This window comes from Mustela lutreola, chromosome 8 (genome assembly GCF_030435805.1).
Source record: "Mustela lutreola isolate mMusLut2 chromosome 8, mMusLut2.pri, whole genome shotgun sequence".
Lineage (NCBI taxonomy): Eukaryota > Metazoa > Chordata > Mammalia > Carnivora > Mustelidae > Mustela > Mustela lutreola.
The window spans coordinates 46,885,401-46,897,629 of NC_081297.1; the positions used below are offsets into that span (position 1 = coordinate 46,885,401).

General features: G+C 46.6%; 1 protein-coding gene across 1 annotated transcript; it reads left to right on the top strand.

The window, feature by feature from the left end:
- Positions 1–835: 835 nt before the first annotated feature.
- Positions 836–9,493, top strand: KCNA1 (potassium voltage-gated channel subfamily A member 1). The gene is made up of 2 exons (XM_059184568.1): positions 836–1,698; positions 2,065–9,493. The coding sequence occupies exon 2, from the start codon at positions 2,571–2,573 to the stop codon at positions 4,056–4,058; it is 1,488 nt and encodes a 495-aa protein (XP_059040551.1). The 5' UTR covers positions 836–1,698; positions 2,065–2,570; the 3' UTR covers positions 4,059–9,493.
- Positions 9,494–12,229: the final 2,736 nt, after the last annotated feature.

The window sequence follows — 12,229 nt, forward strand, 5'->3', positions numbered from 1 at the left end:
TCCACGAGCCACAATAGAGTGGGGAGGATACAATCATTGGCTTTGATTAAAGTGGTGGCTGGTGTAGGCGGGAAGCAACGCGATCGGCGAGGGTGGGAAGGGTGGTCCCAATGCAGCAGGGGAACCAATCAGCGGCGACACCGGGTTCTTGCGTCCTCCTTGGAGACTCCGTAGCAGTCGAAGTACCAGAGCTGCAGGCTGCCTCCTGGTGCGCTGCGGTCGCCGAAGCGCAGCGCCTCTGGGGGAGCAGCTGTAGCCGCACTCCGAGTGCACCGCGCACGCCCCGGCTCGTGTTGCCCTGCGCCTCTGTGCGGACCCTTTCCGAAGAAGTTGCAAGCCTTGCAAGAGGCTTTGTGGAGGCACTAGGCCGAGAAAAGGGGCTGCGGGAGGAGGGACGTAGGTGGGAGGTGGGCAGGCGACTTGCTTCTCAGATTCGTTCCAATTAGCACCAAGTTGGCAGACAACCCCACAAACCCACGAAGCCTTTGGTTGCCCACAAATCGCATTCTCCGTATTTCAAAATAATCTGATCGTAAGAAAACTTCAACTCCCATCCTAGGTCAAGGGGGGACAGACTCAGCACCACTGCCTCGCAGTAACACTACACAGATAAACCCAGTTGATCTTCAAGTGCAGAGCTCTCCCCAAAGTGCCCATCTCTCCCAGTCCAGGGGAGACAAGCTGGGTCACCCCTGCAGAGAGACCCCAGCGGGAGGGGCGGGATGGCACGCAGAGCATGGCGGCAGAAGCCGATTGCCATGGGACTGCACAAACGCAAACCCTTCTGAAGAGTTTTGCCAGGAACACCGCTGCCTGCATTGCGTCGGACCTGACCATTTCCAATGTGCGATTCCTTGGAAAGGTCGCGGCCAGGGAACGTGCGTGTGCGGGGCTGTGCACCATAAGGGAAGTAGATAGGTGGTCGGCTTTTCTGGCAGGAGGAGGAAAAAGCTGTGCTGGTAAGGGTGGGAAATGAATGACAACCCCCCTCTGCCAAGCCACCCCCTCATATTTTCCATCTACCTCCTCGCTCCTGCCCTCCCCCGCCCTCCCCAACCCACGCCCGAGTGGGCCAATCGCTGCTCCGCATTCCAGGCGCTTTCTCAGGTTTCTGCTGATCTTGCAGCGCCCAGAAATGGACCGAACGGACCCGCCGCCGCACGCACCCTGCCCCACTCGGAGCTCCTAACCGCTCTCGGCACACCGCGTAGCCTCGGCGAGGTCCACGCTGGGGTGCGGGAGGCGGAGGAGATCCGAGAGCCATGTAGATCCAGGCTCTTGCTCGCCCGCCTCCTTCGGGATTGAATCAAGGGCTCCCATAGTGTTAGGAGGGGGCGACAGTGCTGTTTATCGTCATTTGCTTCCGAACCTCGGGAGAGGGTGGCATTTTGCTTTTCCGCCCCGCATCCTCCGGAACTCCCTGCACCAGCGAGAGGACGGCGTCTCTAGGTTGCTGGCAACCGGTGAGAATGGGGGAAGGGAACGGACATTTCCGCCGTAGCGGCTCGCTCAATCGATTGTCCCACTGAAGGGGCGTAGGACGAGGGGGTGAGGGCGGCGACTTTGTCCCGGCGCCTCTCGGATGCTGCCGCGGCTCCGGCCGCCGCTCCCGCCGGGTACTGCAAAGGCGACCTGCCGCATTCCGACTGGGGCTCTCCTCCGTCTCAGCACCGCCCCTGCGCCAAGCCGGCGGGCCAGGTAGGGGGCTCCCCGGTCCGGGGCTGCAGAAGCGCGGGCAGGGGCGCGGGGTGGGGGAAGCAGAGGGTGTGGGGATGCTGCCCGGCACCTGGAACTCCCCTGGCGTCTCTCGGCGCTTTCCCGATCTTTAGTTTAACGAAGTTGTAAACAGATCGGTTGTCGGGCATTGGGGAAAGTGGGATGGAAGAGCCCAAACTTGGATTTCCGGGTGTCTGCGTGTGTCTGTCTGTGTGTATGTACTAACCCTAGCAAAAGTCCAGTGCTTTCTAAAAAAGCTAGAGGTCTGTGCTCTTCAGTGTCTGTAGCTCCGTCCCATCTGAATGCTTCTGATTTTCTACCCCCGTATCACTTTCTATTTCTCTGCAGCGTCCATCGATCGCCCTGGTGGGAGCTTAGAAGGCGGCAGGCGAAGAGGGGTAGGAGGGGGGAGAGCCAAGGAGAAGCAGAGGGGGTGGCAGGCGAGGGGATCTGCTGAGCTGGCTCTGCACCCGGTCCTAGGAGGGCTTACGGAAGGGAGGGGAGGACAGGGTGACCCCCGAAGTGATGGCCCGGTCCGCTAGAACGGCACTGCGCTAAGGCATCTCGGAGCAGGAAGATACACCAATCCTCCCCCCACCCCACTCGGCAAAAAGCTACACCCAGGGCCGCAGGCGAGGGGGATTCCAAACTGAGTAAAAGGCAGGGTGGAGGGGAAGGTAAGAAGTGAAGTCACAGATCTCTCCACCTGCTGGCTTTGAAGCCCTTCCCCCTGAGCGTGGGGAAGCTGCGCACTCCGGTGGGGGGGGCGCTTGGGTCCCCCCCACCTCTCCTTTCCCACTGCTTCCCACCCCCGGCCTTCTCCTGGTCTCTCACCCCTGCGCCCTGCTTCCACAATGACGGTGATGTCTGGAGAGAACGTGGACGAGGCTTCGGCCGCCCCGGGCCACCCCCAGGATGGCAGCTACCCCCGGCCGGCGGAGCACGACGACCATGAGTGCTGCGAGCGCGTGGTGATCAACATCTCCGGGCTGCGCTTCGAAACGCAACTCAAGACCCTGGCGCAGTTTCCCAACACGCTGCTGGGCAACCCTAAGAAACGCATGCGCTACTTCGACCCCCTGAGGAACGAGTACTTCTTCGACCGCAACCGGCCCAGCTTCGACGCCATCCTCTACTACTACCAGTCCGGGGGTCGCCTGCGGAGGCCGGTCAACGTGCCCCTGGACATGTTCTCTGAGGAGATCAAATTTTACGAGCTGGGCGAGGAGGCCATGGAGAAGTTCCGGGAGGACGAGGGCTTCATCAAGGAAGAGGAGCGCCCCCTGCCCGAAAAGGAATACCAGCGCCAGGTGTGGCTGCTCTTCGAGTACCCTGAGAGCTCAGGGCCCGCCCGGGTCATCGCCATCGTCTCGGTCATGGTCATCCTCATCTCCATTGTCATCTTTTGCCTGGAGACTCTACCGGAGCTGAAGGATGACAAGGACTTCACAGGCACCGTGCACCGCATCGATAACACCACGGTTATCTACAATTCCAACATCTTCACGGACCCCTTCTTCATCGTGGAAACCCTGTGCATCATCTGGTTCTCCTTTGAGCTGGTGGTGCGCTTCTTTGCCTGCCCCAGCAAGACAGACTTCTTCAAAAACATCATGAACTTCATCGACATTGTGGCCATCATCCCCTATTTCATCACCCTAGGCACCGAGATAGCCGAGCAGGAGGGAAACCAGAAGGGCGAGCAGGCCACTTCGCTGGCCATCCTCAGGGTCATCCGGTTGGTAAGGGTTTTTAGAATCTTCAAACTCTCCCGCCACTCTAAGGGCCTCCAGATCCTGGGCCAGACCCTCAAAGCTAGTATGAGAGAGCTAGGGCTGCTCATCTTTTTCCTCTTCATTGGGGTAATCCTGTTTTCTAGTGCAGTGTACTTTGCCGAGGCGGAAGAAGCTGAGTCGCACTTCTCCAGTATCCCCGATGCTTTCTGGTGGGCGGTGGTGTCCATGACCACTGTAGGATACGGTGACATGTACCCTGTGACAATTGGAGGCAAGATCGTGGGCTCCTTGTGTGCCATCGCTGGTGTGCTGACAATTGCCCTGCCCGTACCTGTCATTGTGTCCAATTTCAACTATTTCTACCACCGAGAAACTGAGGGGGAAGAGCAGGCTCAGTTGCTCCATGTTAGTTCCCCTAATTTAGCCTCTGACAGTGACCTCAGTCGGCGCAGTTCCTCCACTATCAGCAAATCTGAGTACATGGAGATCGAAGAGGATATGAATAATAGCATAGCCCATTATAGACAGGCCAATATCAGAACTGGCAATTGTACCACAGCTAACCAAAACTGCGTTAATAAGAGCAAGCTACTGACCGATGTTTAAAAAGCCAAGCAAGCAAACAAACAAAAGCCCCACTTAGTAGCTTGAAAGACTTAAAAACAAAACAAAACAAAAACCAAACAACAAAAACCCTAGTGACTGACATCACTGTTTGTAGATACTTTACTAATTAGTCTCTGAATGCTCTATTTAACTGTCAATGCATTGTTGCATTGCGGATTTGGGGGGATGACGAACCAGAAGCTTTCAAGATACAAGAAAAGAGAAGCTATTTTCATTTTATTTAAAAAATGGGAAAAGAAGGTGTATTTTCTAAAACTGGTTTAAAACAATTCAGTCCATGAGCTAGTCTAGGTAAACTAAGATTCATATGCTTCCCCATACTGAGACTTTTTTAATCCTTTGGCTTCTTTAATTTTTTTCTTTTAACTAGAAACCAGATGATCATTTAGAAATATAAAATTTCAGTTTGCATGGGACTCCATTATAAAACTTTTGCAAACTGCACAGCACATTTAAGACAGTGCATCTGATGTATTATATGTAACATGATATACCAGCCAAAATGGGCAATGAACAAATGTTTTTTTTTTTATTTTGACCAACCTAACTGTATATGACAAGGTGAAAACACACACACACACACACACACACACACACACACACGAAAAATTACTGAAGACTTGTTCATAAAGCACCTTATAAATCTGATACTGGTCCTGGTCTTTAGGGATATTCCCTCTGCCTCATTCCCCTTCTAATACAAACTCTTCTCTAAGAAAAAAATAACTGAATTACATTAATTGATTCGTCTGCAGTGCTGCTAAGTTCCTCAACTGCAGGTGAGCCAAACACAGGTCTTTTCTCACCAGTCCTGCATTCTGAACCCTGGCCTCCAGAACTGGATGTAAAACCTTAGCCTCCTTATTGCAAGAGAGCACAAACGGAACTAAATGTAAGCATGTTTGAATCTGATCATATTTATTTTATAATCGCATGCCAAGAACGTTAACTCAGACAATAAGGGATAAGCTTACGTTGGTATCAACTCTTATAAAAATACATCCTTTTATCATTTGCATTCACCGAAAGTGCACTCCTTCATTTATTCACTATTTTATTAGTAAATAAAGTACTGTATTTAAGTGCATATGTTAGTCAGATGGGAACAATAACTTTTTGGAGCTCAAAGCATGTTCTCTTATTCAGCATTATGGCCTATTTGATTAAGGTGTACCTTGAATTAATTAATGCATGATTTCAGTAAAAAAAAAAATTTAAATCATAAAAATTACAAGTTTGTGGGATGAAGACCCAAAAGAAATAATGGGGGGTGGGGGGTGGGGGGCACTCAGTTGATTTTCCTGCCTTTGCTCAGGGAAATGTCAGGTTTCTGTGCAGTTGTAGGCAGAGAGAGGACCAATATGCCCATCCCTTAAAGGGAAGCTATGTGGAAAACTAAATAAGGCATCAAGGTATGTATAGCAACACCTAAGAACAAGTATTCTTTCTAGCTGAAAATAAACACAAGCAAAACAAACAAACAAAAAAGGTGCAATACTGCATGTTTTTTGGTGCATTCTTAGGATGTAAATGAACATGTTTATCTCTTGTATGCATCCAAAGCAGAGCTGATTTCTTTTTGCAGTCATGATTTGAAGTCTGTAGAGACTTCAGCCCTCCCCTTGAGGCTCCCTGAAGAAACTCAACCAATTGATTTAATAGTTGCTTAGTGCCTTTATCCTGTACCCACAGTGAACTGCAGAAAGTGCCTCCATTATTACAGCTGAGATGTTATGTAACAAAAGGGAGGAAGGGTTGAGGCACAGATATTTTGCTTTTGCTTTTTCCACCCTCCCTGTCTCACTTCACCACTGTGAGAAGACCACACCATCTGAAACCTGGGAGAGGAGAGATCCAGGAGGGTGCTGTCTCTCTGGCCATCCGCTGGACTTGGTCCCTTTGGCAGCCTGATCTGGGATGTAAACTGGGACCCGAGACCTGTCTCTTCGAACTGGACATGAACTGGGAACTTGTTTTTTCCCTCTTCTCCACCAGAAGCCAATATTCAGTTTTGGGGAATTTGTTTTCTGTCAAGGGCTGCTCTGGACTTGCAAGGCTTCCTCAGGTCCAGCGTAGTGTTCCATGCAAAGCTCCTTATTTCTCCTCTGTTAGCAAGAGCACTCTGCAAATCTCTGATTGATCTTTTCAGACATCAGTGTGGATTGGGAACACTGAATTCATAATAACTTTTCCTGGGCCTTCCCTCCTGGCCCACTCCTTTTAGATATTTTCTATGATGCTCCTATGATCTTTCCGCCTGGCAGTCATTTCACAGGGTGAGCATCTAACTTCTGCTGCCCCAGGCACTCAGCCCAGAGAATGGTGGGGACCCTGAGTCTGGCTGAAAGAGAGTCACATAACATAGGCCTCTGGGGGCCCAGCAGCTGTCCACCAATGGAGAGGCACTCACAGCCTTTTTAAGGACACCAAGGTGGGGAATCTTCATTCTGCACTTAGCATGTGGCTGCCTGCTGCTGCCCACCTTACATTCCTGCCCTGCTTCTTCTGGAAATCTTCCCTGTTACTTCCAGCCCTTCCCCCACCTTATCCTAGAACTAGCAGTGAGGCAATAAACCAAGAAGCTAGAGTAACACCCAGGCTGGCTGACTCAGTTGAAAGAAAGAACATGGATATTTTGTTTTCCCATGCGGCTTTTGTGAATCTGTAAGACTGATGTAACATCATGGAAGACAAGGGGCCAAGGATTGCACAGCATCTGACCACAGGGCATTAAACTCTCCCCTGTGACGTTTCCTTCTCTTTTGAACCTTTACTCATCCTGGCTATTCCTCTCCTACCTGCTTAAAAGTCTCCAGTTGGGAAAAAAAAAAGTCAACCTCCCCCAAATTTCTGGGGATATCTTGATCTTTTAATTAGACTTTGAGGTCTAGGACACACAGAACTTGAAATGCTGCACTATGTCAACAGCAATAATCCACTCAGTACTATGGGATGGATGGGTCAGAGGATGAGAAAAATGGGACCAAGACTGATGAGACTGGCTTTGGCTACCTGGTATACCTCTCATAGTTTTGCTGGACTGGGGTTCTTCTGCATGTGTTACAGGAAAAAGCGCTGCATGTATGAGCCTTTCAGCCTGGGATCTGGGATGAGTTGTTATGAAGTTGGGTGGTAGGGGGGAAATGAATGCTGCTTATCCATCTATAGCTCATTGCAACCAAGTCAGTAGGAATGGAGTACAGGGATTATTTGTGTAGCATAGGCATGCAAAGTTTGACAAAGCTCTTACCCCTTGCACTGTAATGTGCTGAGATGTTTTTGTAGACCTGAAGGTGCACTTAACAAAACTGCCTACTAAGGAATGACTATCTTTTGGTTTACTTACTTCATTTTATTTTAGTGGGCTTTTTACCTTTGAATCCCCATCCTCGGTCTTGAGCTTTCATGGCTCATGTCCTGAATACTTGTTTTCTCCAGAAGGAGAGACTTCTGACATGCTAATAGCCATAGCTCAGCTCTTCCAGTGTTTCAGGGCCCTAGTTCAATAGGGTGGCGAGTGGAAGGGTTGGGTCCCACCAGGGCTGTTAGCCATCCCTGCATCTCTGAAGTGGTTAACTCACCTCAAGTGATCTGAATTCGAGAGACCAAAGACATTAATTCCCTCTGTCCTCAGATTTAGAGAAGTCAGGTTGTAGCCAGGAAAGCTTTTTGTTTTTGCATCTCTCCTTCCCCATCTGTGCACAGCCCTCCCTTGCTCCCCCCTTGAGAACTGAGTACTGATTATCAGTTAAAGGTTCATTTGGAGTGTGTTAGTGAGTTAGCCTAGCAAAATCAAATGAACCAATGGCATATTCTTCTGGAATATGGCTGATGGATAGTCGTTTCTCCAAAATGAAATTGTACATCAGGTTTAGATTCCACTGTGGTGGAAACAAAGCACAGGTTTTATCATAATCTTGACTCACTTGAGAATCAAAAAACAAAGAGGCAAACACATAAATGGTAAGTGAGCAGATTTCTTTAACTAGAAATTTGATTTAGTCCGTAAAGGACCTTCTTTATGTTGTATCGAGTTACAGGTTTTTCAAATTGGTTAACAACTGAAGAGTCAGTAAAAACAGTTTCTTAACCCTCCCATTTAGAATAGGAGACCTCAAAACACATGCTTTTTAACAATTTTACAATTAAATTCCTTGTTTGGTAGATTGCCTTGAACAAAAAGGAGAAAGAGCACATCAGCCGAAGGCAGTTCCCCATTTTCTTCCAGGGAGAACTCATTCCTGGGAGAGGTGAGAATTGGTGGGTGGTAACCATCCGTAGTATAGAATTGTTAGAAAGAATATAAACTGCCAAACAGACATTTTACTTTTTGTTTTGTTAAGAAAAGATGGAATCTTTTGATGTTTTTGTTCATTTCAAGAAGACAAGTAAAGAAATGAAAATTTTTAAACCAGACACAACCCAAGCTGAATTGCAATCTCTCATCCACTGTGTGGTGTCTTAATATTCGTATTTATATTATGGAATTTCAGGGTATATGCAAACATGTTCAGCATGACTCAGGTAAACCTCAGAAGAATGTACCTTACTTATCGTTTTTATAAAGAAGTGGGCAGGAGCTGAGTTGTTAACCAAAACTGTTGCATTACCTTGGGTCACTGTGCGAACTCATTCAGGGTATAGGTGTAAATCTCAAAAGTCTTGGGATCCAAGGCCAGTCTCTTTGCTCAGGCAAATTGACCATGGGCTTTCTTGGGAAGTCCAATGTGTACATAAGGGGTGAGGCCCTGTTGACCTCAGGACCATTAGCTTTAAGGAGATTAGCCCTAGTCCCAGTGATTTTTATGTAGGAGCTAACTAGGAGTTTACTTTTTATGACATGAGACTTCACAAAGTATAGAAGAGTTTTGTACCATAATCAGAGAAGAAGAAGAAATGGTGTGAGGAAAGAAAAGAAAAAAAACACAAAAGATCCCCTGCAAAATATTCCAGGTCAAAATTGTCTCCTCTCCAAAACCTGCAGAAACACCTTTCTTCTCTTCAGTGCACTGTCTGGGAGCTGTTTAGGCAGCAGCCATAAGCCAAGAGCACGGACTCTATATGACATACCTCCAGCATTAAAGATACGGTATTACCAAGGTTAAAAACTAAAAATTGAGTAGTATTAATTTAAAGTGCACCATCAGGACAACAAACCATTGAAGCTGAAAAAAGCACTACTTTATTTCTTGAGTTTGCCAGTTGCTTACACCTTGAGTTAAGGATGTGTCTCATTTTCACCTGCTGTGCATTTCCCCTGCCCTGTTTAATATGTCAGGTAGAGGACATTGAATGTTATGAATTGAGAACCTAACTGAAGCGCATAGTTTTCATCTATGCAATTTTACTTGCTTCTGTCACTTTACGATCTGTTCATATTTGGCATCAATTAAAGATAATTTTTAAGGATCTTATCAAGGACTATCTTGACTGGTTATTTGTCTCTTGTTTAACTGGTCTTTAGGGTGGTTTTTCCTGTGGGATATCTTTAAAAAACATCATGAATCTGAGATAAAATCATGAAGCAACCTGGTTTTCTGTGAAACTCATGTAGTATATTTCCTGTGCAAGGAAATGCATTGGGGTTGAATCTTGATAATAAATTCACACTTTGGTCTCAGGTAGGATCCCCAGGAGGGACCTTTGGAGTTTAGCCTATGAAAGCAGTGGAAAAAAAAAAAAAAGAAAAGAAAAAAAAATGAGGCCCCAGGGAGTAAAGTAATTGATTATATTCGATTCAATTGTTTTTTATTTGAAATTGTATTTTTCATTCACAGATTAAGCCTCTTAGAAAGGATTGTGTGCATGCCTGTGTGTGTGTGTGTGTAACAGTGCTGTGATCTGGCATCAACTAACTTGATAGTTACAATACAGTGTTAGAAGCGATTTTGATGTGAAAAAACAAAGCGATTGTTAGTTGTTGTTTACATAGACTTTCCCCACATAGTTCAGTGTGTGGTTAACATTTCTTTTTTCCCTTTTTTTTTTTTTTGAGTGACTTGTTGGTGCATTTCCTTTTGATTCTTCCTGATATTTAGAGGTTCTCTTTTCTTCACTTTGAATATCTTATTTCATACAAGCTTCTTTATGTCAAACCAAACAAGGTTACATGCTTTATGACAGGTGTCTGTTATATGTGTAGGGTGAGGTAGAATTGCATTGCATTGTGATGGGTTCAAATTGTAAGATTTGGAGATGAATCTTACTTTTGCTATAGAAGTCGCTACTGAGAGTAGATCATGAGGTGAGGTAGGTTTCCCATGACTTTTTTTGTTGTGGTCAGAAAACAGGCCAGGCTGATCTCTGACAGAGAAGGTGATAGAGAACTAGAACCACAATAGCGGTGTGGGCAAAGGAGCCAGGATTTTGACAACTCTGAGTGTGTTTCTCAAAGCTCGGCTTTGGAATGGTCTTCTTGAAGACAGAGAGATTCAGGTACCTGCACCAGTAGGGCTATAATGGAAGCTTTGCTATATACAGAATTTCAAAAAGAAGGCAAGTGAGTCAAAACAAACTGAGGGTTGCTTGGGGGGGAGAGGAGTTGGGGGAAGGGGGGGGTGGGGTTATGGACATTGGGGAGGGTATGTGCTATGGTGAGTGCTGTGAAGTGTGTAAACCTGGTGATTCACAGACCTATACCCTGGGGGATAAAAATATATATTAATAAAAAATTAAAAATAAAAAAAAAAAAAGAAGGCGAGTAAGTTTTAAGGGAGGCCCATCAGAGGACTCAAAAAGAGAGAGCTGGTGCGATTTGATCCCAGTCACTCTGTCACTGGATAGGGAAACTGGCTGCTACTTCATGCAGTTAGTCTAGATTGGTAGAGCCCACCAGGCTAGACTGTGGAGGAAACGTTAACCATGAGGCTGAACAGGGTGTCCATTGAAAGTCCTATGCAGATAAGGCAGCATGGTCACTCTGACTGACTGGAAAGCAGCCCTTTAAACAGGCTTCAAAACACGTCATTGAAAACATCCTACATTAATTAACTGAATTTAATATACCATCAGTTTTAAGATACACTGTTTTGACATATTTGTAAGAGAGAATATGGACAGTTATGATGTGCCACTGTATTGATTCATCCCAATTGTAGAGATGCAAAAATGTAAAAAAAAAAAAAAAAGGTATCTTAGAATTGATGAACCACCATGATTCAAATATATGTCCCCTTTTATTTCCTGATGTGGTAATAGCTTTGAATTCTAAACCCATGAAATTTGGCAGTTCCTTCAAACCTGAACCATCTCTAGAGCATTTAGGTCTTCTCTGCAGTATCTTTTAATCCCACGGTGTTTCTGCTCAGCCCTGCCCTTAACTTTGGCTTTGTGTAGATGCATATCTGAGCCCCCATCTTCATGTCGGTTAGCATCCAGAGATCATTCACCCAATGAAGAACTTAGATCTTATCATGTCTGGAAGGTTTACTGTTTCTGTTCCTCCTTCTCTTGCCCCTTAATAGATTTCTGTAATCAGACAGTTGAAACCTCCTGTAGCCCTTAGCTTTTGTCAAGTTGAAGGCAACCTGACACCTTCATTCCCAGGATGGTGTGAATAGCAACACCTCTAGTTCATTTAGCTCTCTGCAGTTTCCAAATCACTTCCACATTAATTATATTGCTTTATTTCACTTGGCGAATTAGGTATGGCTGATATTGCTACCCTTGTCTCATAGGCTAAGGGATCTGCCTCAGGTCTCTGGGTGGAAGGAGCAATCTTGGGTTCATTGGTAATTCCATGGCCCACGGCTGGCACATGATAGGGACTCTAATGTTTATTGAGCTGATGGAATGCTGAAAGGGTAATGCCACATGCTAAAGAGAAACCAGTGGGCTTTGTTTAGAGCTGCAGGCCCCTTGAGTCTTTAAATTGCTCATTTCTAAAATGGAAACATAGGGCTGCCTGGGTGGCTCAGTTGTTAAGTGTCTGCCTTCCGATCAGGTCATGATCTGGGGTCCTGAGATCGAGTCCTGCATTGAGCCCTGCATGGGGCTCCCTGCTCAGAAGGGAACCTGCTTTTCCCTCTCTAGCTCCCCCTGCTTGTGTTCCCTCTCTCACTCTCTCTCTCTGTCATAAGTAAATAAAATCTAAAAAAAAAAAAAAAAAAAAGGAAACATAATAGCCCATAAGGTTGTGTGGATTAAATGAG

Bases quoted from the DNA above. Each gene is read 5' to 3' on its own strand.
- KCNA1 (XM_059184568.1), top strand. From the start codon at position 2,571: ATGACGGTGATGTCTGGAGAGAACGTGGACGAGGCTTCGGCCGCCCCG.